Consider the following 24619-nt stretch of genomic DNA (forward strand, 5'->3'; position numbering starts at 1 on the left):
GTATGCTTTGCAATTGGCAAAGAAATTTCGTTTTCTGTCTAATTTCAAAGCATGACTTTGTGTGCACACAGGAATTATTTTTAGATATTTAATTTGTGAAGGTGTTATTGTGATTTTCATTTATAGGAAAGGGGTTTATAGTATTTTAAGATTTCTAAAGAACATAAAAAATGTAGTAATATATTTAAATAAAATAAAGGAATTTTTTTTTAGTTTTTTTCAGGTATTGCTGAAGAGCAGTGAACAAAATTTAAGATGCCTACAAAATCCAGACTAAAGAAAGACCACAAAAAAAACCTATATTTGAAGACAACTGGAGGACCTAAGTTAGTTGGAGATGCTCATGTTGGGAAAAAGAAAAAATCTTCTGGTAAGCAGACAAAAGATTTTTTAAAGAACATATTCAAAAAAAGGAAAAATGTACAAAATGTCTGTACTGGAAAGAATGTTTTCAATAGAAAAGGACAGGAAAAAATTGAGAATTCAGTTAATGCAAATATACCTTCTGTAAATATAAAGATTAACTTAAACAGAAAAACAGCGTTTAAAGAGATACGTAGAAAAATGTTTCAGAGAAGAGTTATGTCCAATTTGATAAAGGATGTGAAGAAATATAAGCAAAAGGCAAAATTTTACAAGAGAAAAAAAGAAATTGAAGCCATTGCAGCAAAGGCATTAGAATTAAAAAGGAAACTATTCATTTTAATTTTGAATAGGATGCGTACATTAGATAAAATGGTTAATGTACTGAAATCACAAAGCAAAAGGAAAAGAGTAGTGAACAGAACAAACTTTTGTAAAGTGTTTTTAGGAAAATGGATGCATAGTTCAAGTAGTGAACCTTTTTTTAATGAAGAGAGCTATTTTCAAAGTAATAGTTTGCTGCATGCAGTTGACACCAGAGGTCGTGCTTACGAAGTGAAAAATGGTTGCATAATGGAGAAGGAGATAATGGTTCCAAGAGATGAGGTACAAGTGATGGCGGATGAGGCTATGGGGAGACGTCCTAAAGCCCCAGTGTACACTTGGAATTGTAGTAGTATTTGCACTGTGCGTCAGGAATCTATTGATAAATTTCGTGAGTTTCTAAGAGAATATAGTAAAAAAAAGTGTAAAACAGAAGATTACGGTGCTTCAAAGTCTAGATCCATGCAGAGTGAGAGAGAATACTGGTTTGCAGGGTCATTCTCTGGCTTGTCTATCTAGAAAAGTGTGTAATGGTGTTTTCCATCATTTTAGGATGCTGGCTGTTCATTATACTGAAATGAGAAAGTTTGTGAGACGGTTGTATTTTGCTAAAAGTCCAGCACTAAAGTTAGATGAATTGAATAGGGCTCTGTTCCGTGGGTCAGTATCAGATGTAGAGAAGGTTGTTGATGAAATTCAGTTTTGTTACTTTGGTCCTGAACAAAACAGTGCAGAAAAGGACACAGTAAATGAGGAAGAAGTGGAAGAGAATGTAGAACCATTTGTAAGTAAGACATTTAATGATCACATAACAAAATTTGAAAAAATCTCTAATGAAAGACCAAATATTACTTGTATTTGTTGCCGCAGAACTCATTATAGAAAACAAACCAGGTATGTTGATCTCTATAGAAAAAGTGAAAATGAAGATAATTATAAGTGGAAGGATTTCGCCACATATATATTTCTTGAAAATTGTTTTGAATTGGGTGAAGTTCAGCGTATTTGTAAATACTGTTACAACAAATTAGAAGAAAATAGAATGCCGACCAGAGCTGTACATAATAATTTAGAATTGGATGTTATTCCTGCCGAACTTTCTGAATTAAATACTTATGAGTCTATACTTATTCAATGTGTTCATCCGTTCCAGACCATAGTACGTATGGAGCCCAAAACTGGTAAATTACCTCCTTCAGATTTACTGAGAGGTTTAAAAGGTAGAGTGGTGTATTTGCCCTTGGATTTGAAAAAAAATATGGAAACTATTGATGCAGATACTTTGGAAACTGAACCATTAGTTATTCTGGTTAATGGTGTACCTACAAAGAATAAGAAGATTTGGCAGGAGCTGGTAGATGTACGGAAAGTACAAAGAGCAAATTTGTATTTGAAAAGGAATAACAAATGGTATGAATCAATTTATATAGAAGAAGAAGAAGAAGAAGATTTACAAGAAGACACAGAAACACCAACTGGACATATTGAAAAAGTGGACAAGTCAAAGGAAGAAGAAATTTATGAACATTTTAGCATACATCCTCTTCATTCAAAAGAAGTTATGGGAGACAATATTGATCTGTTTCAGATGAAGAAAGCAAAAGGAACTCCCGTGAGTGTATGGGAGGAGAGCTTGGAAGCACGATGTTTTCCCCAGCTGTTTCCTAAAGGAAAAGGAGGACGATACGATGAACGTCCAGAACAGATTCCAGCTTCTGAGTATCGGACTACAAGACTATATGCTGAAGATCCCAGATTTCGACAAAGTATTCCTTATTTGTTCCATCTTTTATTTGAAAGCGACTTGTCTGCACTGTCTTATGCAGTAAATCACATTTTAAAAAGTGGAGTACATTTACAAAATGTGTCTGCTAAGGATTTTATGGAGAAAGTGCAGCACCGAGATGATCATTTGGAAACACAACTGATCAATCTGATGGCTTGTCAGCGTGGGACAAATGAATATTGGTACCGACGCCATGGTGAATTAAAATGCATGTTACGGAATTTAGGAACACCAACATGGTTCCTTACCCTAAGCTGTGCTGAGTACGCTTGGGATGATTTACTGGATTTTCTACGAGAGGCAAATTCAAACATTAAAAACATCGAATACAAGACAGCAGGAGAACTGTGCTCATTGGATCCGGTTAATGTTTGCAGATATTTCAATCATAGATTTGAGGCTATGATGTCCTTCATCTGCAATAAAAAAACTCCACCTCTAGGAGAAGTAGTGGATTTCTTTTGGAGAAAAGAGTACCAGGCAAGAGGTGCTCCTCATATTCATATGCTGTTGTGGATCAAGGATGCCCCAAAGTTTGGAACAGATGCTGATGAAGCAGTGTTATCTTACATTGAAGAATATGCAACATGTGCTATACCAAAAAGCACAGAAGAGAAAAAGTTAAAGGAGCAAGTTTTACATTTCCAAAGTCATCGGTGTGGAAAATACTGTCGACGGAAATACAAGAGCAAAGATAAATACTACACTAAATGTCGATTTGGATTTCCTAGACCTGTTCTTTCAAATGGAAGAGTAAACAGTTTTATGTCATCTGTGAGACATACTATCACAAGAAAATCAGAATACCTACAACCTAAAAAGAAAAGAAGAATCAAAAAATATAAATGACTACAACCCAGTCATTTTATCCATGTGGAATGCTAACATGGATATACAGTATGTAGCTGACAATTCCATTGCTGTTGCTCGATATGTAACGTCTTACATTACTAAATCAGAAAAAACTGAATTGAAAGAAATGTGGGAAGAGATTTCTCACGAGAAGACTGTCAGTAAGAAGCTGTACAGTTTCAGTTTAAAGATGTTATCGCATCGAGAAATTGGATCCTACGAATGTTCAGATAGGTTATCTTCTGCAAGTCTCTACTCGAAATCAAGAAGATTAATTTGGGCAAGTTTAGGCCTTGCAGCAATGAGAAATCGGGTACTGAAATCTGTTGGAGAAATTGAATATTTGGCCGAGAATGACCCAGAAAGTACAGATATTTTGAAATCAAACATGTTGGACACATACTATCCCAAGAGAAGTCATCATCTGGAGAACATGTGTCTCTATGAAGTGCTGCAGAACTACATTTATTCACGGAAAGCCGCAGAAGACATCAACAATGGAAAATATAAAGTCATTGGTGAGGAAGGATGTTTGGTGAAGCAAACAAAAGGAAGTTTGATAAATCACAGGAAGCTGAGTTGCGACACTACTGACAAAAAGGAATTTTACTACTTGGCTCTTTTACAGCTGTTTAAACCATGGCGTACAGAGGATGAACTACTGGGAGAATTTCAAAGCTATGAAGATTCTTTTAATGCTTGCAAAGACAGCATACAATGCAGTACATTCTCAACTTATCTGCAAATGTTAAATGAAGAAATTGAACAGGAAACTACAATTGCAGCAGAAGTAGCTAGAGACAGTTCTCAGGACAGCCAAAGTTCAGGAACACTCAGTCAAGATCCCCTAGGACAACCAATCGTTGAAAATGAAGCATCAATAGCCATGAATGAAGTGGAAACGGCTATGAATCAAGCTCAAGAAGAATTTATAGACTTACAAAATTTGGAAAGACAACTGAATGAAGAGCAGCAACAAATTTATGAAGAGATCAGAAGCAAAATTGATCACGGATTTCAACATGAAAAAAAAGAGTGCTCATGCACATCATTTCATCCAATCAGGATGTATGTAAGTGGACAAGCTGGAACTGAAAAGAGTTTCTTAATAAAAGTCATCAGAAGCTACCTACAGCAAAAAACTGATTCTACTTTGTCTTGTGTGGTTACTGCTCCAACTGGGTTAGCAGCCTATAACATAAAAGGAATCACTTTACATCGTTTGCTAATGTTACCAGTGGAGCATGAGAACAAAATACAATACAACAAGCTAACTGGAGAAGCATGCTTGGAAGTTTCAAGAGTATTGAAGAAGATGCAAGTTCTCATTATTGATGAGGTGAGCATGGTATCGAACTTAATGCTTGCCTTTGTGCATTTAAGAATGCAGCAAATTCTAAGGACAGACTATGACGTGTTATTTGGTGGAAAACATGTCATAGTTTTTGGGGATCTTCTACAGCTTACTCCAGTTAAAGGACAACCAGTGTTTAATACTGTGACACATGAAGACACAAAGAAGTCATTGGGAAGCATTGGTAATGCAAATATTTGGTCCTTCTTTGAGTACAAGGAACTTACTACTAATATGAGGCAAGCAAACGATGAAGAATATGGAAGTATTCTGAAAGATATCAGGATTGGACTACTCACTGAAGCAGGCACAAAAGCATTACAGAGTCGGTTGCTACATAATTTATTTCCAAAGGAAGAAATAGTTGCAGAGAAGATATACAAGAACATTGCAGAAAAGAAAAGTGTCATCTGCTTAATGCCAACTCTACGTGAATGCTCAATATTCAATGAGGAGCTTTTGAAATTGGAAAAGGAAGATATCAGGAAATTGGAAGCAGTGGACAAAATTGAGGATGGAAGAATTACTATCACATTAACCCCTTCCATGCTCATGACGGAACGGTTCCGTCATGAGCCACGGTTGAGCTGTGCTCATGACGGAACCGTTCCGTCATGGGCCCGCCCGCGCACGAACCCTTCAGCACCGCGGCGGAATTCGCCCAGCGCTGAAGGGGTTAACAGGCACACTGAAAAATAAATTGGATTCACTAGAGAAGAACATTTCCAAAACAGCTGGATTAGAAAAAAATCTATATGTTTGCTTGAACTGTAGAGTATTTTTAAGGAGAAATTTGGATGTTGAAAAAGGTTTAGTTAATGGAGCTATGGGAAGAGTTGTGGGTTTTATTAATTATCAGAAAAAAGATGGAATTGAATGTTTAAAAATAAAATTTGATCAGATAGAAGAAGTTAAAGACATTTGTCGTTGTTCAGTTCGTTTCATGCTTGTGAAAGACTTATATGTACGTAGGAAGCAGTTTCCGTTTTCTCTAGCATATGCTGTAACTATTCACAAGTCTCAAGGATTGACTGTAGATTGTGCATTTGTGAACATTGGTTCAACTGTGTTCAAAGAAGGTATGGCATATGTTGCTTTGTCACGAGTGAAAACATTATCAGGTTTATTCATGATAGACTTTGATGACTCAAAAGTTAGTGCTGATACAAATTGTGTAAAGGAGTATAATAGATTAAGAAGAAGCTATGCTCCTCATTTAGGTCAGTATCCTGTGTTGGAGAAACGTGTAGTTTCTCGTAAAAGGAGAAATGAGAATGTCTGTAATGAAGATGTAGAGAGGAGGAAAAAAAAGAGGAGTGATGTAATTGCAAGCAAAAAGAAAAAGGAAAATGAAGAACAGGTTGTAGGATGTCATTTTGAAAATAGCTCTGTTGTCAACTGCTACGCTAATGTAGTGCTGAATGTTGCATTTTATCTGGAAAGTGTGCAAGAGCAGATAATAGTAAATCAGGGAAAAAGATTCTGTTCTGAGTTGAGTCTCCTTTTTCAAAAGCTGAGTAATGATAAAACTCAAATAGAAAGTGCTACTGAAATTAGAAAACTTTTAGATGTATGTTCAGGACGAACACAGTTTTCTCAAAATGTACAGCAAGACGCACAGGAATTCTTGATGTTTTTTCTCCAGGTACTGGAAGAAGAAGGGGTTCCCATTGAAAATTTATTTGGTCTCTCTTATAAATGGGAACATAGTTGTGAAAACTGTTACAATATATGTGGCTCTAATGTTGATTCTGAAAGGTTTATTTATTTAACATTGCCAGAAAGTAAAACAGTCACTTTTGCTAAATTAGTTAAAGATGCTAATCATAGCATGGAATGCAGTGAGTGTCAATCTGATATGTTTTCAACGCTAATTTTAAAGGAATACGGACAATATGTAATTTTAATGATGCAACGCTGTAAAGCTGATGGTTCAAAATTAGATACTTTAATAAAGAAGTTTACAGGACAGCAATTATCAATTTCAGGAAAAACTTTTGTAACAGTTGCAATAATTTTCCATGAAGGACCTACTGTAACTTCTGGACATTACACAGTTTATCTTAAATGTGAAAAAGGCTGGACACTGTGTAATGATTCCCAATTGATTTTTAAGCAACGTTTGCCTTTTGATTTAGCAAATTCCTATCTAATCTTCCTGAAACCTAAATTTTAGAGAGATTTGGCAACATCTGTACAAAACAATTTTACCATTTTATTGGATTACCATTGGAATTTTCAAAAAAAATGATTTTACAAATTATCATTTGGCCTAATGGAAAGGTAACCAATTGCAATGTGGACTTTTACAATTTTTAATGAAACTTTGGAAAACCAAAAATTTAGACAAAATCGGTAACATCTGCACAATTTAAATTTTGGAATGTTATTGGATTGCCATTGGAAATTTATTCAAAAAAGATTTTTAAAATTACTATTTGGCCATGCGGAAAGGTAAACAATTCTATTGTGGACTTATTTAATTATTAATTAATCTTTCGGAAACCAAAATGTTACAGACAATGGGTGAGATCTGTACAATTTAAACTTTAGATTTTTATTGGATTACCATTGGAAATTTAATCAAAAAAGAATTTTAAAATTACTATTTGGCCTAAAGGAAATGGAACCAGATGTATTGTGGAGTTATTTGAGATATATTTTTGTGATTATACTTCTGAAACAAAAATGTCAGACGGTATTTTAAAGAAATAAGTATTGATATTAGATGATATTTTTTAAGAATATTATGCATTTCTATAAAGTTATGTTTATGCAAAAAGAGATTGTGGGCTTTTTTAAAACAATCTTTGAGATTGTTAATTTTTTTTTTGCCCGCTGTTAAATGATGAATGCAATTGCTTTCACAATTTATAGTGAAATGCAATATATTCTGAAAACAGCAAAAAAAGGCAAAAATTTTTTTTGAAAAATATGTAAATATGTGTACTGTATTATAAAATGTTTTATTAAATATTAATACTTTGTTCTTTTTTTTCAGATTGAGATAGAAAATTTTCGAAAACTAGAACCATTTTTAAAGCAATTAAAATTAAATTTAAATTAATAAATATTTTTTTGAGTGGGTATGGTAAGTCAAAAATTTCATGGTCCCTTTTTTCCACTTCTCCACAATCACATTTTCAGTTTTTCATTGTAGTCTCTCAAGGACCTTGTAATGTGATAATTGATTTTTAGTGTTTAAAAAAAAAAAAAAAAAAAATTACGCGCACGGTAAAAAAAAAATCAAAAAAAAGTTTTAAAAACATATATAAAAAATAGTTGAAAGGTAAGGTTGGCTCTTACAAGAGCCGTTGTGTTCATGCAGGGACAGAGGAAAGAGAGAATGGGAATATTAGTCGGTACGACAAATGTGCTGATATATTTTATTGTTCACTAGGGAAACACTGGTCTCCCTATGACAAATTAGATCATGACAAGTGGCGCACCGTATTTCAACCCTCACAAACCGATGGTTTGTTTCCAGAGGAGAAGAAAAAGGAGATGCTCCCACCACAGATGAAGGGCTCACCTGACCTGCCGAAGATGGACTCAGCCCTGCAGATGATGGACCAGGCTGAGCTGCTGTGGATGTGCTTGGTTGACTTACTGAAGGGTTACCTTCAGTATGTCGAGCATGTGTCCTTCTGTGTACATCTTTAAGGTGTCTCAACATGGTGTGATTCCCGAAGGAATACTTCTTGTTGGAATTCCCTCTTGAAAGTACACAGCCACACAGCTTACAAGTCACTAAGGGTGCATTTACCTTTTTCTTGTTCTCTGGAAAAGTAAAATACTCCCATATGAAAGAGGTCTTTTGTTTCCTCCTTCTCTGCCTCAAGGTAGTGCTGCTAGCCTCACTCTCAGCAGAAGAGTGCTGTTCTGCCATCGTATCACAAAGACAACCCAGCTCCTTCTCCTAAGGGATCACAAGCAGAAATGAGGGGAATGGGTGTGATGTAGGAGAGTTCTAGAACTGAAAGTAGTTTCAACCAATCAAAAGTTGTGTTTCATGATCACATGACCCACCGTGCGCGTACGTTACGCTTACGGTGCGCTTACGGTGCGCTTACGGCAAAAGTACGCATGCGCGTAAAAAAGACACGCGCTCGCGCGCATGCGCATAACAGTCACTCCCCAACACTTCCGCGTAACGTGCGCGTGTAGCGTACACGCCTACGCGCCCCACGCGCAGTACGCGCGGCTACGCAAATTGCGTAACTATACGCAAACAGAGTAGATAAATTACGGACATTGCGTAAACCGTACGCTTACCGTACGCGCACTACAAAAAGAAAAAAAAAAAATATTTTCAAAGTTATACTAATATATCTTACCTGTTTGGTAAAAAAAAAAAAGAGAAAACTTGAAATATTGCAGATTTTTTTGAAAAAAAACAGTGTTTTAAGAGAATAAAAAGTTTTAAAAAAACTTGTTTTTTTTTTTTAAAAAAAACACATTTAATATAAGAATTTATAATAAAAAAATCATAAAAAATCAATAAAAAAAAATATGGGAATCACATATGTTATAGCTAAGAATTAGCATTTAAAAAACCATACAAATTCACTGAAAAAACCATGGGTTTCACAACGTTATAGTTAGAAATTAGCATTTAAAAAACCTTGCAAATTCACTGAAAAAACCATAGGTTTCACACATGTTATAGTTAAGAATTAGCATTTAAAAAACCTTGCAAATTCAGTGAAAAAACCATAGGTTTCACACACGTTATAGTTAGGAATTAGCATTTAAAAAACCTTGCAAATTCAGTGAAAAAACCATAGGTTTCACACACGTTATAGTTAGCTGGACATTTCACTCGTAAAAAACCAATGAAATTTCCCCGTTATAGTTAGTTAAGCTAACTATAACTTGCGCGCCCGCAATGCACTGCTGATGACGTCACATATTACATCACTCATGACATGGTCAGTGACATCACTCATGACATCACTGATGACATCTCAAATGACATCACTGATGACATCACTGATGACATCATCCATGTGATAAAGTGGCAGACCTCCTCTCACCCTAATATAACCTTTGATACACACATTCAAAAATAGAGACTGAAATTTTCAAAAAAATGGACATACCAATACCAATTACAACATCCTCTTCAATAATTCTAAGATCCACATAAACATCCACTTATTCACCAACAGTCCTGTACAGTCACTCATTCGTGTACTCACACATCATATGTACTCATACACCTATACATCCTGTAACACAATGCCTCTCATCCATAGAGTTACTCACACACATAGTTACTCATGCTAATAAAGAATCAAACATACATTTATTCGCATATACAGTTATACACACACCACCACACTTACTTCTACGGAAACTTACACATACTTAGTCTTTTAAACAATCACTTATAGAAACACATACTTATTCATACAGGAACTCTTTCAATCTCTCACTCTCACATACACTCACTTATATACACCAATAGTCACATATACTAGTTTAAAACATATGTAGTTACTCATAAAGACACTATTGAGACAGCCATTCATTCACTAACACACCCATACACACACTCTTCCACCCATACAGTCCTGCACATATGCTGTCTTCAACACATACAAACAGTGAGTCACTCATTCATGCACTTATGCACTACGTAATACCCCCCCACTGAACCATACAGACACTCAGACACTCATACTGATACTCAAAAAACCAACTAATAACCTATATAGGCACTCATGTTGCTGCTCACCAACCCATGCAGCCACTTATACACAAAGTGAAAGACTGATACAGGTATTTACACATTTAAACATTACTCACTTAGCCATGTATTCAATAAGATACACTTAATCAGTCAGTAATACAATCAAAAACAAATCATCCATTTAGACACTTATATACTCATTTATTCTTCCATCGACCTTGAGATATATAAAACATATTTAATTTTCAGAAAAACACACATTCACTGGATGATGTCATCAGTGATGTCATTTGAGATGTCATCAGTGATGTCATGAGTGATGTCACTGACCATGTCATGAGTGATGTAATATGTGACGTCATCAGCAGTGCATTGCGGGCGCGCGAGTTATAGTTAGCTTAACTAACTATAACGGGGAAATTTCATTGGTTTTTTTACGAGTGAAATGTCCAGCTAACTATAACGTGTGTGAAACCTATGGTTTTTTCACTGAATTTGCAAGGTTTTTTAAATGCTAATTCCTAACTATAACGTGTGTGAAACCTATGGTTTTTTCACTGAATATATATATATATATATATATAAAAAACATATAAATGTATATAAAAATACACAATCATAGATGATATGTATCTGAGAAATACTAAAGCGGAAGAGGGAAGAACTGAGGCTCACCTTATTTAAAAAGATTACGGCGAACCGCTTGTCCCACAGACGTATCTGCATTACTGGCAGCTTCCAAACAGTAGTGCTTAGTAAAGGTGTGTCTGCTGGACCACGTTGCAGCTCTGCAGATTTAATGAAGAGGCACACCAGCAAAGAGAGCAGTAGAAGAGGAAATTGCTCCAGTAGAATGAGCTCTTGGAGTTGTTTGTAATGGTCTTCCTGCTTGCTGATGACAGAAACAAATTGCAGCAGAAATCCAACGAGCTATGGTCTGTTTGGATATTGGGTGTACCTGGCGCATCTTACCATAGGCCACAAACAGCTGATAAGATTTTCGGATTGAAGAAGTCCGTGGTTAATAGAATTTCAGACATCTCTTGACGTCAAGGGTATGCAAAGTTCTTTCCGCAGGTGATTGAGGAATAGGAAAGAAAGTCTTTAAAATGATCGGTTAAGTTTAGATGGAAGTCCGAAGGTACTTTAGGCATAAAACTGGGGTTAGTGTGTAGCACTACCGAGTTCGAGGTGAATTGAAGGAAAGGTGGTTTAATAGTGAAGGCTAGAAAGTCACTGACCAGCCTAGCTGATGTTAAAGCCAACAGCAGAGCCACCTTCCAAGACAGAAACTTCAAGTCCACCCTATGAATATGTTCAAAGGGGTGTCGCATAAGCTGTGCAAGCACCACGTTAAGATGCCAGGATGGAGGTGGACGGCAGATGGGAGGAAACAGTGGAAACAATCCTTTGAAGAATTGCTGAATGATCCTAGCAGAATAAAGAGAGTTGGAACCATCTTGTCGAAATCTTGAAATAACCGCTAAAAATACTTTAAGAGTAGAATGGGGAAGGCCTGATCTTGCCAAATGCAAAAAGAAGGGAAGAATCTGCTCCGGTTTTGAATGGACTGGATGAATGTTGGCGGCTTGACACCACAGACAAATCACTTCCATTTAAGCCTGTACGTCTTAATAGTGGAAGGCGCTCTAGCATTGGCTAACACTTCCCTACAGTCCGCAGGAATGTCTAAATGAGCGAATTCAAGGTGTTCATGCGCCAGGCCGCTAATCTCAGAGATGCAGGGTCCGGGTGGCAGATCTGTCCGTTCTGAATGGATAGAAGGTTCGGTATTGGTTGAAACTGAATGGGATCGCATTCGGAGAGAAGGAGGAGTTCGGTAAACCAGAATTGGCGAGGCCACCTGGGAGCAATGACTATTAGGCAACAAGGCTCCTTCTTCATTTTCCGGAGTACCCTGGGAACCAACGGTATCGGTGGAAAGGCGTGAGCATAAATCTGCGACCAATTCATCAAAATCGCATTCCCGCACGCTCTTTTGTGGGGAAGCCAGCTTGCGAAGAGTAGGCATTTGCAGTTCTGACTGGTCGCAAACAGGTCCAGATCGGGTCGACCACACTCCTGAAAAATTCGATCCAGCGTTGGTTGATGTAGCTCCCACTCGTGTTTGGAAACTGTTGACCTGCTGAGGGAATCCGCAAGGACATTGGAAGCTGCCAGAACATGGATCGCTGATAGGCTGATCCGGTGTCGGTTCGCCCAATCCCAAATTTGCTGGGCTTGTTGAGACAGCAGGGTGGACCTCGTTCCTCTTTGTTTGTTCAAGTAGTGCATACTTGTTGTGTTGTCCGTCCGGATCAATACTGATGCCCCGAGAATGATGGTGCGAAAAGATTTTAGGGCCAGGAAGATAGCTAACAATTCTAGAAGGTTGATATGCCACTTCCGCTGCTGAATGTTCCATTTGCCGCTGACCATCAGCCCTTGAAGGTGTGCTCCCAACCCTTCAAGGGAGGCATCCGTGGTGATGACGAAACTTGGAGCTTCCGTTAGGAATGCGCAGCCTGCTGCCACATTACTCTTGCAAGTTCACCAGAGTAAGGTTTCCCGAATCCGGGGAGTGATGCGTATAAGTTCGTCGAAGGACCCCGAAATCTGTAACCATTGGTTGCAGGGGTCTCATTCTGAGACGGCAGTTGGGGACAAAAGGAATGCAGGAAGAAAGGATCCCCAGAAATGATTTGAACTGCCGGACTGAAACGCACCTTTTTGATCGCAGTAGCTGGGCAAGTTTGCAATTTTTTTGTTGTCGTTCATCTGAGACAAAGGCTTGCGTCAGCCAAGTGTCTATGGGGGTTCCCAAGAGCATTCTTCTTTGCGATGGACTGAGATGAGACTTGTCGAAATTGATGGAGAGGCCCAGAGATTGAAAAAGAGACAAACATCTCTGAATGTGGGCGTTCGCGACTGTGAAAGAATTCGCCTTGATAATGCAGTCGTCTAGATATGGAAAAATTTGAATTCCTTCCAGACGAAGGTGTGCGGCCACCGGTGCTAGAACCTTGGTAAAAACATGGGGTGTGGAACGTAGTCCGAAAGGAAGGACTTCGAACTGGAAGTCCCTGCCAGCCACTCTGAACCGCAAGAACTTTCTGTGTCTGGGTAAAATTGGTACATGGAAATACAAGTCTTGGAGGTCGAGGGTAGCCATGTGATTCCCCGCCGTGAGGAGTTGAAGGATTTCTTGAAGTGACAACATCCGGAATGATAACTTTTTTAGATATTTGTTGAGGGAGCGAAGATCTAGAATGGGGCGCCATTCTCGCAATTTCTTCTTTATTAGGAAAAATCGTGAATAAAAACCGGTTCCTCTTTGTAATTGAGGGACCACTTCGATCGCTCCTTTTCGTAACATCAAATTTATTTGGGAAAAAAGCTCCATGAGATGAGCTGGAGGTGGGCCCTTGGGAGGAGAATTTGGAGGAATCTTTACGAACTCTAGAACATGGCCTCTAGCCACAATGTCCAAGACCCACTTGTCTGATGTTATGGCGGACCAAGTCGAGTAAAATTGGGAGATTCTTCCTCCAACTTTTAAAGGGGTAGGCTGTAGAACAGGTGGCAGGTGGCAGTTGTCACTGTTTTTTAGACATATCACGTCCGCGGTAAGTAGACTTTCTCCTGTTTTGTGAATAAGAGGTATTTGGTTGTCTGTAGGATTGATGGCGTTGAGAAGAGCAGCATTGGTTACTTTGATAGGATTGGTACGGTCTTTGTTGATTATAACCTCCTCGACTAGAGAAGGATCCACGGCCCTTAGCGCCACGAAAAGGCGGCTTCCGAAACTAGAGAGTTCTGAGAGACCTTGCTGTCTCGGTATCCTTTTTAATGGCCTGGAGGGCCTCATCCACATGCTGACCAAACAAAGATTCGCCATCAAGCGGCATATCAAGTATTTTTGCCTGAACCTCCTGGCGAAATGAAGTGGATTTCTAACCAGCCTTGCCGCCGCAGGACTGCGGCCCCTGCTAGGTGCCGAAAACCTGTAGACGCAACATCCACAGCCGAATCTATAATCTCAGCAGAGATACGTTCCCCCTCCTGCAGGATCTTTAGTGCTTCTGCTTTAGATGGTTCAGGCAACATGTCGATGTAGGGAGAAATGTCCGACCACATCTGTCTGTCGTATCGTCCTAAGATGGCAAGAGAATTAGCAGCACGGACGGTCATTGTTGCTATGGTGGAAAAACTTTTTACCACTAGCGTCCAAGCGTCTGCTATACCGATCCGGAGGAGCTGCAATCGGAGAGGAGGGATTTCTAGCTCGTCGTTGCGCTGCTTGGGTAATAACAGAATCAGCCTTTGGCTGACCTATGAGGTATGCTGGCGAATTGTCTGGTGTCTTGTATTTTTTGTTGATGCGAGGCTGGACCACAGGAATAGAAGCAGGAGCTTTCATGACCTTTAGTCCTTCCTGCCAAATGAAGTCAATGATTGGAATAGTCCGTACTTGTTTCTTTGGTTGATCTTTAAAGTCGTATAGGAAACAAGGAGGAACCTTTGTGTTGCCCTTTCCATCAGAAGATGAAAACCTCCGATGTCAACTGGAGGAGAATCGATGGGAGCCGGAGTAGAAGGAGACGGAGTTTGTATTTGGTAATCGTCCCACTCCGTAAGAAGCGATCTGTCATCCAATTCTCCTTCCTCCCTATCATCGTCCGTGGTGTTAGCATCATGTGAATGAGTGGGTACCGGAGAACTTGGTCTGGGTGACCTCAAAGCAGAAGAGGAAGATTGAAGAACAGGTGTAGGTGGTACAGAGGAAGCCGATTCAGATGGAGGGAAACAGCAATAATAATCATCCAACATAAATTGTAGATTATTTAGTAGAGCCAAAGGCATTTGGGCTGTAGGTATAGTATCTGGAGCTGGACAAACAGTCTCTGGGGACGGATTATCATCGTGATCCTCCTCCTGATATTTAATGAATAACTCAGAAGGCTCCTGGCAGTGCGAAACCTATCATTCTCATCGGATTCCTCATCATCCTCTCCATAATCCAGCAACTGTTCAGGTAACTCCAGAGGAACCTTAGTAGGGGAAATATGAAGTGGAGAGAGGGCCTCCACTGAAGATCCACGTCTTTGCAGTAAGGAAGGTGCTGTTGTCAATGGAGGCAACTGCGCAGACGTCGTAGACTACGTAGAAGATGTCTTGGCTGTAGACGCTGACCAAACCTGCAAGGCTGTGCATGAAGATAACTGTAGCGTCGACGAAGGAGCCGTCGACGAAGCTGGTGTCAATGAAGTAATCGTCGACGAGCCAGCCGTCGACGACGAGGCGGCCTTCGACGATGAGGTGGCAGTCGACGACAAGGTGGCCTTCGACGACGAGGCGGCCTTCGACGACGAGGCGGCCTTCGACGACGAGGCGGCCGTCGACGAGGCAATCGTTGACGAGATCCTTCTAATCTTCGTCGTCGAAGGGGCGTCAACGGTAGATTTCACTTCCTTCGTCGACGAGATTGGTTTCACGGCGACGGATACCAGCGGCGACGGCGACGATGGCGACGACATGATCATATGAGGTCTAGGCAACGAGAAGGTAACAGTCGACGTCGTCGCAGCGGGCTTCGTCGACGAAGATGTCGTCATCGAGATAGTCGACGAGGGAACCCGTTTCTGAGGCTAATCCTTCTCAGAAACTCGTTTTCAAGGCAGAGACTTCGCAGTTTTTCTCGGGGGCGTAGTAGGCATAGTTTTACTTTTTGAAGGCGGAGGAGCCTTTTTTGAAGTGGAAGGCCGTTCAGCACTCTTAGAAATGTGCTGTTTTTTCAACACCTTAGCCCCAGGAGAAGCTAACTCCTCCTAAGCAACCCTCTTCCTAGAGGACGAAGTCTTACTAGAGGCAATACACCCCTCTTCAGATAAGGGGTTGTCTTGATCTTTAATCTTCTGTAGCCACAGAAGTAGACGTTCCTGAGAGTTTTTTGAGGGAAGGTTCTGCAGATTTTGCAGTCTCTCACCTGGTGATCAGGATACAAGCAGTAAATGCACTTCTTGTGGGGGTCCTCAGAAAACAGCCGGAGCTTCCCACAAGATTCACAAGGTCGAAAGAGAGATTTCTTTGAAGAAGACACCATGAACTGAAGAATTCCTGAAGAAATTTGAAAGTACTGAGCAGAGCTCAGGGAGACTCCCTTCACACGACGTGCAGTAGAAAATCTGGGAGCCTGAGCCTCTGAGGAGAACATTCTGGAGGGTGCTGTCGCCTGATTGGCTTTAAATTGGACTATATATAATGACTTGGACGAGTCATAGAGGTGGAAGTTTTTTCCTTTTAGTTTCTAGGTACTTTACTTCCTGGTTCTATGTTACCTATGGTATGGTTATTATGTGCATATTTATTACTTTTCTATGTACCGTGGGACTCCCACTCTGACGAAGGGGAATGATTCAAGCATGTGAATCTATGAAAGATACCCAATACTGGAGAAACATCTTGATGTATGTCCAGATAATGCCAGTGGAGAGACCTAACATTTAAAAACCCCTCAGCCATGACATCAACTGCATCTTTAGCACAAAACAAGGGGTAGATTGGGAGACCAAAGTGGGTACTGGCCTAATGGAAGGCATTCTGGACATTATTCTGAGTAATTGAAAGCAACGCATTCTTGGCCAAAAGGGGGCCAATATTAGTTTAACTTCCTCTCTCCAAAGGCACTGCTAGTAGTCTTGCGATTAACGGAAATGGAGGAAAAGCGTATATATAAATGGACGGAGCCATGGATATGTCAGTGCCTAAGTACCCAACATCCCTTCTGAAATCTGGATAGGAAATTGGGCAGCAGAGTATTTTATGTACTGGAGAAAATGTCCACTTGTGGAATTCCAAACTTTCAACATATCCCTTCAAAAATGTGTTATGTTATTTTATTTTAATTTATTACGCACTCGAATCGCCCCCAATGAGGTATTTTGGCGGGAGACCAAGATGACGGACAACAGGCAAAGAAGAAGAAGAATGTGAAAAGCCAGACATAAATCATGAGAAGGACAGAATATTTAACATAGTCCGTCCACTAGAATGTTTTCCTTCCCTCAAATGTGTGTTGCTGGGAGAGAGATTAGATGAGCCTCCGCCCAACTAACTCTTTGGCAAGTTAAGGCTCTCATGTCCTTGTAATACAAAGAATGGTTTCTCTACTCTGAAAACCATTTCCCATTTAGAGCAGTATTTCCTGATACACAATGAAGCACAAAGTGCATTCCAAGGGGCTTCACTGGACTACTCTGTCTTTATGACTCACATACAAGTTACAAACACTAAAGTTAAGGCTGTTTTCAGAAACAGATCACACCTACTCACAGATGCAGCTTTCTCAGTGAGGCCCGTATTATTTGATACACTGAACAAATGGCCTTTAAATAGTCTTTACCTGTAAAGCATTTATTTCCTCATTTCACTCTTCTTACTTTTGCCGACAAGAAAGTAATAGATACACTGTTGCATACTTCACATCAGTTCTCACCTTTCAAGATTTAACTTATCAGGGACTGCTGCTTTCTCTTCAGCGGTACGTAGCACAACTGGAATTCCTGGTTTTGTTACACTTCGAGAAGAAGTTGCACGATCTCCTAAAAACGATTTTTTTTAAAATTACAATAGAAACATAATCACTGCAAAATAGATTTGGTAAAAATATATGTTTTTCACATCAATAGAATATGATGCTCTATGGCTTTTCTGTGCATTTATACAAGCTTTCATCCTGTCAGTGCTTTCAGCCATACAGGAGTGCCAACATTCACCTAATCAACAAATATGCACACATGAAAGGGTACTTTTTCGTGGTTGTATCTTATAATGTGAATAAAGCACAATAAAAACAATATAAAAGATACAAAAGTGGGAAAACCTGAACTTAAAAGTTTTTTACAACCACTCAGAAGGCATAACATTCATGGAAATAATGATGTCACATGGGACATCGTGTGGGGTGTCAAAACAATGAGGCGATGTGCAGGGATGTATGGCATCTCAATTAAAAAGTTCTGACCACTGTCATTTCATGTTTCATACTTGTCTTTATCAAGTTGTAATTTCTCATGCTGGATGAGCCTTCAGTGCCATTTTAAGATTATGTTCTTATGTTTTGTTATTTCATGTGATGAAACCGGTCTTTAATTTCTCATCTCTCCATTGACCCCTGGTCTTGTGCGCCACTCTCCCAGTTTATATCTCCTCAAGATGCTGCTGCATCCTCCGCCCTTAAGGCCTATAGTTCAGTCCCGCTGTACGGGGCCGCTCCCCAGCTGGTATTTGTTTTTGGTATTTATTTTGCTACTATTTTAGTTTGGTTTATTTTTTTAGGTTAAGTTTTAGTTCTGTGTTAGTCTTTTTGGGTGCAACTTTGCTTAGTTGTTTAAGTGACTTGCTATCCCCCTCGACACGAGAAAAACCGTTACTCAGGCTCTCATCACCAACAGACTCGACTACGGGAACGCCCTCTACTCAGGAACTACAAACAAGCTCCTGAGACGACTCCAACGCATCCAGAACGCCTCGGTCCGGCTCATCCTCGACGTCCCCCGCCGCAGCCACATCCCACTCCACCTGAGAGGCCTGCACTGGCTCCCCGTCAACAAAAGGATCACCTTCAAGCTCCTGATTCACGCACACAAAGCACTGCACAACACCGGACCCACCTACCTCAACAACCGACTCAACTTCCACACCCCCACCCGAAGCCTCCGCTCAGCCAACCTTGCCCTTGCCACAGTCCCTCGCATCCGAAAAACCACCGCCGGCGGCAGATCCTTCTCCTACCTCGCCGCCAAGACCTGGAACACTCTCCCCACCATCCTACGACAGACCCAGGACCTGCTGGCCTTCAGAAGACTCCTCAAGACCTGGCTCTTCGACCAGTAGCACCCCCCCCCCCCTCCCCAGCGCCTTGAGACCCTGTCGGGTATGTAGCGCGCTTTACAAATGCAGTGATTGATTGATTGATTGATTGATTAGTGGTTGGTTTCTGCTTCCCAGCTCCTGCAGTTTTCCCGCTTGTTCCGTGTGCCCCGCCCTCCCACCTACCTGTTTGCTCCTTCCACCCCTATGGACTACTTATGGAGGCCGCTGCAGCGGGCGTGCCAAAGCAATCCCATCTGTGCCTGGAGGGTGCCCAGCGCCGGGAACCCTGACCACTCTGCCATCTGCCGCTACACCGCAGAGGAGCTCCTAGCCCACGACTCCAGACGCCAGAACAAAAGTAGCTTCACTTTCTTCCTGTGATCAACCAGAGGACCCTTCAACTGCCGCCACCGATGCTTCTCCTACGACACCGAATCACCAGCCTGAAGTGGACCCCACACCATAGCCGCTCAGAAGACTACACACAACCAGGATTCGCTCCACTGCATCGCGCTCAACGCCTGCTCGCTCTGCAAACACGCCATGGAAATCCAGAACACCACCACCACCCTCTCCCCGGACTTTGCCTTCATAACCGAAACGTGGCTCAATCCAACATCGCTACAACACTCCAGACGGCTACAAGGCAATAAACGGGGGCATCGCCATCATAAGCAAGGAAACCATCCGATGCACCATCACGTACGATGGCCCAACGTCTCTTATGGAACACCTCAACTTCTGACTACAGACCGAAGCTAAGACCACTATAAGAGACACCCTTGCCTACAGACCCCTGGGACCCCGACCAGACTACTGCAACGCCATCTCCAACTTCATTGCCCCCCAGCCATCAACACTCACCACTATGTACTACTCGGCGATCTCAATTTCCACGTCGAGGACCCCAACGATGCAAACTCCACCATCGTCCTGGAGAACCTGATTAACATGGGCCTCTCCCAACTGGTCACCAAACCCAAGCACAAAGCTGGACACACACTAAATGCCATTTTTACCTCCAGCGACAGAATCAAATTCACCATGTCACAAAACTCACCTGGATCTACTATGCCATCATTCACTTCACCATCTACGACGCCCAACATACCAACGCCAAGAACCACATCGCCACTCATCACAGCAGGGTCAAGGTAACCGAGACGCAATGGACACAGGCCCTCAGCACCACACAACTCGAAGTCTCAGCAGACCGTGACCAGGCCATCCAGAACTTCTCCGCTTGGATCACCATATGTGCAAACAGAGTCACCCTGTAAAACCAGAAAAAGCCTACAAAACCACAAACCAAGCCAGCTGGTACACGTCAGAGCTCAACTGCTACCGACTTGAGAAGTGATGGCGCATCACGAAGGACCCCTCTGACAGAACCACTCACAAAGCAACCCTCAGCAACTACCACCAGCGCATCAAGGAAGCAAAGAAAGCAGCAATCACTGCCCGCATCAACACTGCAGCCAATCACATGTAGGAACTCTTCAAAATAGTCAAGCAATTTTCCAACTCGACAGCCACAGAGTACACCATCCACCCCTCCCAATACCTCTGAGACACCCTCTTGGACCCCCTTCCATAGCAAGACTGCCACCATCTACAACAGCTTCGACCCTCAATCCACCACTCTCAGTCTCGACAACCTCAACCAACCAACCAACACCAGCCAAAAGATCACCACCTGGTTCCCGCAACTGGTACCCGCTCACCACTCAGACCACCACAGTCATCATGTCATCCATCCACTCCAGGGCGCCCAACAACTCCTGCCCCCACCATCTCTTCAACCTGGGAACCAACACAATCATCACGGAACTCACCAGCATCCTCGGCACCTCCATCTCCACAGCAAACTTCCCAAACAGATGGAAACACGCAGAAGTTAGATCCCTCCTAAAGAAACCCTCTCCCAACCCCAGTGACTTCGAAGACTACTGACCGATCTCTCTGCTCCCCTACCCAGCCCAAATACTCGAGAAGTCCATCAACCAACAGCTCACCAATTACTAGGAACAAAACCACCTACTCAACGCCACACAATCATTATTCTGGGTCAACCACAGCACTGAGAACGCTCTGAATGCTGCCACAGATGACATTAGAACTCTCCTCGACCAAGGAGAAACTGTGGCCCTGATCCGCCTCAATATCTCTGCTGCCTTTGACACCGTCTACCACCACACCCTCATCGACAGACTCTACCGCGTCAGCATACAGTAATACGCCCTCAAGTGGATCGCCTCTTTCCTCAGAGGGCAAACACACAGAGCATTCTACTGCCCAGGGGCGTAACACAGGCCCCCACATCCCCTGCACTGCGGGGGGGGGGCCCAAGCTGCAGGGGGCCCCTCAGCACAATACTAAGGCCTGAGCGCTCCGTATTGAATCCGGAGCAGGCCCCTTAATATTTCATTATGCCACTGCTACTTCCTCCCTTCACTTCCGCACCTACAGACATCATCTGCAGTATACCCGAAGGATCATCCTTCATCCACACTCACTTCAACATCTACCATGACCCCCCTCGCAAATGTCATCAGATCCCACGGACTCAACTTAATCTCCCACGTAGACAACACTCAACTAATCCTCTCGCTCACCGAGGACCCTACCAACATCAAAACCTACTTCTGCAAAGCCATGACCAACATAGTCAAACGGAGGAGAGACAACTGTCTCAAACTCAACTCCGACAAAACAGAAGTGCTGATCTTCGAGAAAAATACCTCCACAAGAGACCACAGCTGGTGGCCAGCAGAACTTGGACCAATACCCACACCGACAGACCATGCACGCAACCTGGGTATCATCCTCGACAGCCAACTGACCATGAAACAACAAGTTAACCTAGTCACCTCCTCCTGCTTCTACACGCTGTGCATGCTCCGCAGAGTCTTCAAATGGATCCCATTCAACACCAGAAAGACCATTATGCAGGCCCTCATCAACAGCTGCCTTGACTACGGCAACGCTCTCTACACCGGAATTTCTACCCAGCTCCTCAAAAGACTCCAAACCATACAGAACACCATAGCCAGACTCATCCTGGACCGCTCCAAACAGACCCACATCACCCCCACCTCAGAAACCTCCACTAGCTCACCATGCAAAAGAGATGCCAGTTCAAGGTCATCATGCACGCATACAAAGCCCTGCACAATCAAGGACGAGCCTACATCAACCATCAACTGAACTTCCACCTGCCCGCAAGACAACTGCGCTCTGCCTCACTCGCCTTCGCATACCCCCGCATCCATCACAGCTGCAGCTGGGGCCAGTCCTTCTTCTACATCGCCGTCAAGATCTGTAATAACATGCCCCTCCACCTCCGAACAGCTCCCTCCCTTTTGGACTTCAGAAAGAAACTCAAGACCTGGCTTTTCGACAGAGACACAGCACCCTCAGCGCCCAGATACCCCTAGGGGTGACAGTGCTGTGCACTACAAATGCTATTTGCCTGATTGATCTATCAGAATTTATTTTTTAAATTAACATTTTAGAACGCAAAGAAAACATACAAATCCTGTAGAACATTTTGATTTGCCCAACTTCGGGCATTCATTTTTTTTCTTCTATCCTATTTCTTTATTTTATGTTTAAAAAAATCTTTTTCAGAGTTTACCATATTCGAAGACATTACAAAAAATATAATTGGGAATTACAGTGAAAATTGAAAATAAGGATAATGGTGGTACAATAATGAAGGGTTGGGTTAGTTAACAACCAAGTTATCGAGTTTAAATGAAATCATCTAACAAACATTCTTGCAGTATGGAGAGTAGTCTACGAGAGCGATAAAAAGGAAGTTAAGGTCCGATATGCAACATTACAGGGTTTGTGCCTGGAAATGGGCTTTCTTAAAGTACAAAAGTCCTTTTATGAGTCAGAAATGTATTTCCAATTCGCAAAAGGGCTTTTCCAATCTTTTCCAAAACCAAATAGGAGGGAGCGTGAAAAGATCGTCCCCCATCTATTTGATGTTTTGGAAACTAACATACCAGGCTTTGTGTGTTGTGGAGTGGTAAGTAGTACAGTTTGATTATGTGTTGTGCTATTGAATTTTGAGGCACGATGTGGAACTGTATGCGGTGTGCATTGGATGTAGGTGGTGTGTTGTGTAATTGTGTTGTTGTGTTGTATTATGTGTAGGCTGTCCGGAATTCGGTTTAAACCGAATCTGACCGACAGTACCCTACCGGATGAAAATCAGCTGACCCGGTTTAAACCGAGTGTCACTGATTTTCATAGTTCACGGGGGAGAGGAGCTGTTGTGGACTGCCATCTCTCTGACTGCGGCCGCACCCGAGTACTTCACAGGTCTTTAAAAAGACCATTTAGATAACGAGGCTTTGTTGTTCTTTCGCCCCTTCTCAGAGCCCCTGTGGGTGGGGCTGGGCGCAGAAACGGTCTTCATTGCCAGGTTTATGCAGATCATCGCGGCACTGGAGCGACCTGCCGGACCTGACCGCCAAAGGCTGTGGTGCTGCTGGGATCGCTTGAGCGAGGCGATTTGTTGGAACAACTGAGTGCACTCTTTCCCCTTCTGCCCTGGAGCCGTGTTGGTGCCTCGGTGTGTGGATCGCCGTGTGGACCCCCCCCCGTGGTGGCGGGCGTCTAGGGTGCCCTGACAACCAACTGGGAGCCTAAAGAAGCGAAGATGAGGCGGTGAGTGCGTAGCGGGCCCCGGAGCTAACTTGCCTCCCTGAGCAGCGGCAGCCGCGACGCGCCATCAGCGCCCCCACAGTGACTGGCCTGGCGGTAGGCGGACGGCCCAGTTAATCCCGTTTTTTTAAATGTGCGCGATTCCCTCTCTTCATTGAACTGAGGAAGGTGTGGCTTACACACAGCGGGTTCTGGATTTGTAAAACTCGCCCTCCTCCTCTCTGGAAGAAACAGAAATGGTTAATAGAGAATTAATTTCCCTAGCTAATACTACCACTGGCACGGGAATTTCCTGCAGCCCCTAGGGGGTCGGGCACTCGGGAACTGCTGCTATCATTGGGCGACCAGCGGGGCTCAGGGTCACTGTTCTATGGGGCACGTAAAAGAGAGTTGGGCAGACTATTCTGGCGTAGGAAGCCTGGAGGGGGAGATGTGTAGATGATATGAATGAGAGAGTGGAGGAAGCCTGCGCACTTACCCGGAGGGTGTCTTGTAATGTCAGGTTCATATTAATGTGTTTTAATTACTTGCATCACATTTATCGGACACCGATTAAATTGAGCAGAATGTATGCTGGCAGGACTGCGGACTGCCCAAGGTGTGGAGCGGTGGCGGCCTTCTTTCTACATGTGGCCTGTCTGTCCATCGGTACAGGCATTCTGGACGGTTGTGCAGGGGAGAGGGTGACATGGGT

At 42.3% G+C, this 24619-nt stretch overlaps 1 protein-coding gene across 1 annotated transcript in view; it reads right to left on the reverse strand.

Moving 5' to 3' along the window:
* LRRC49 (leucine rich repeat containing 49) overlaps nucleotides 1-24619 on the reverse strand; it is an 862677-nt gene that overhangs the window by 546418 nt on the left and 291640 nt on the right. The window contains exon 5 of the mRNA XM_085644059.1: nucleotides 17870-17975. Coding sequence (XP_085500185.1) covers nucleotides 17870-17975 — 106 coding nt within the window. The remainder of the gene's footprint in view (nucleotides 1-17869; nucleotides 17976-24619) is intronic.

This window comes from Triturus cristatus, chromosome 3_1, assembly GCF_964204655.1.
Source record: "Triturus cristatus chromosome 3_1, aTriCri1.1, whole genome shotgun sequence".
NCBI lineage: Eukaryota > Metazoa > Chordata > Amphibia > Caudata > Salamandridae > Triturus > Triturus cristatus.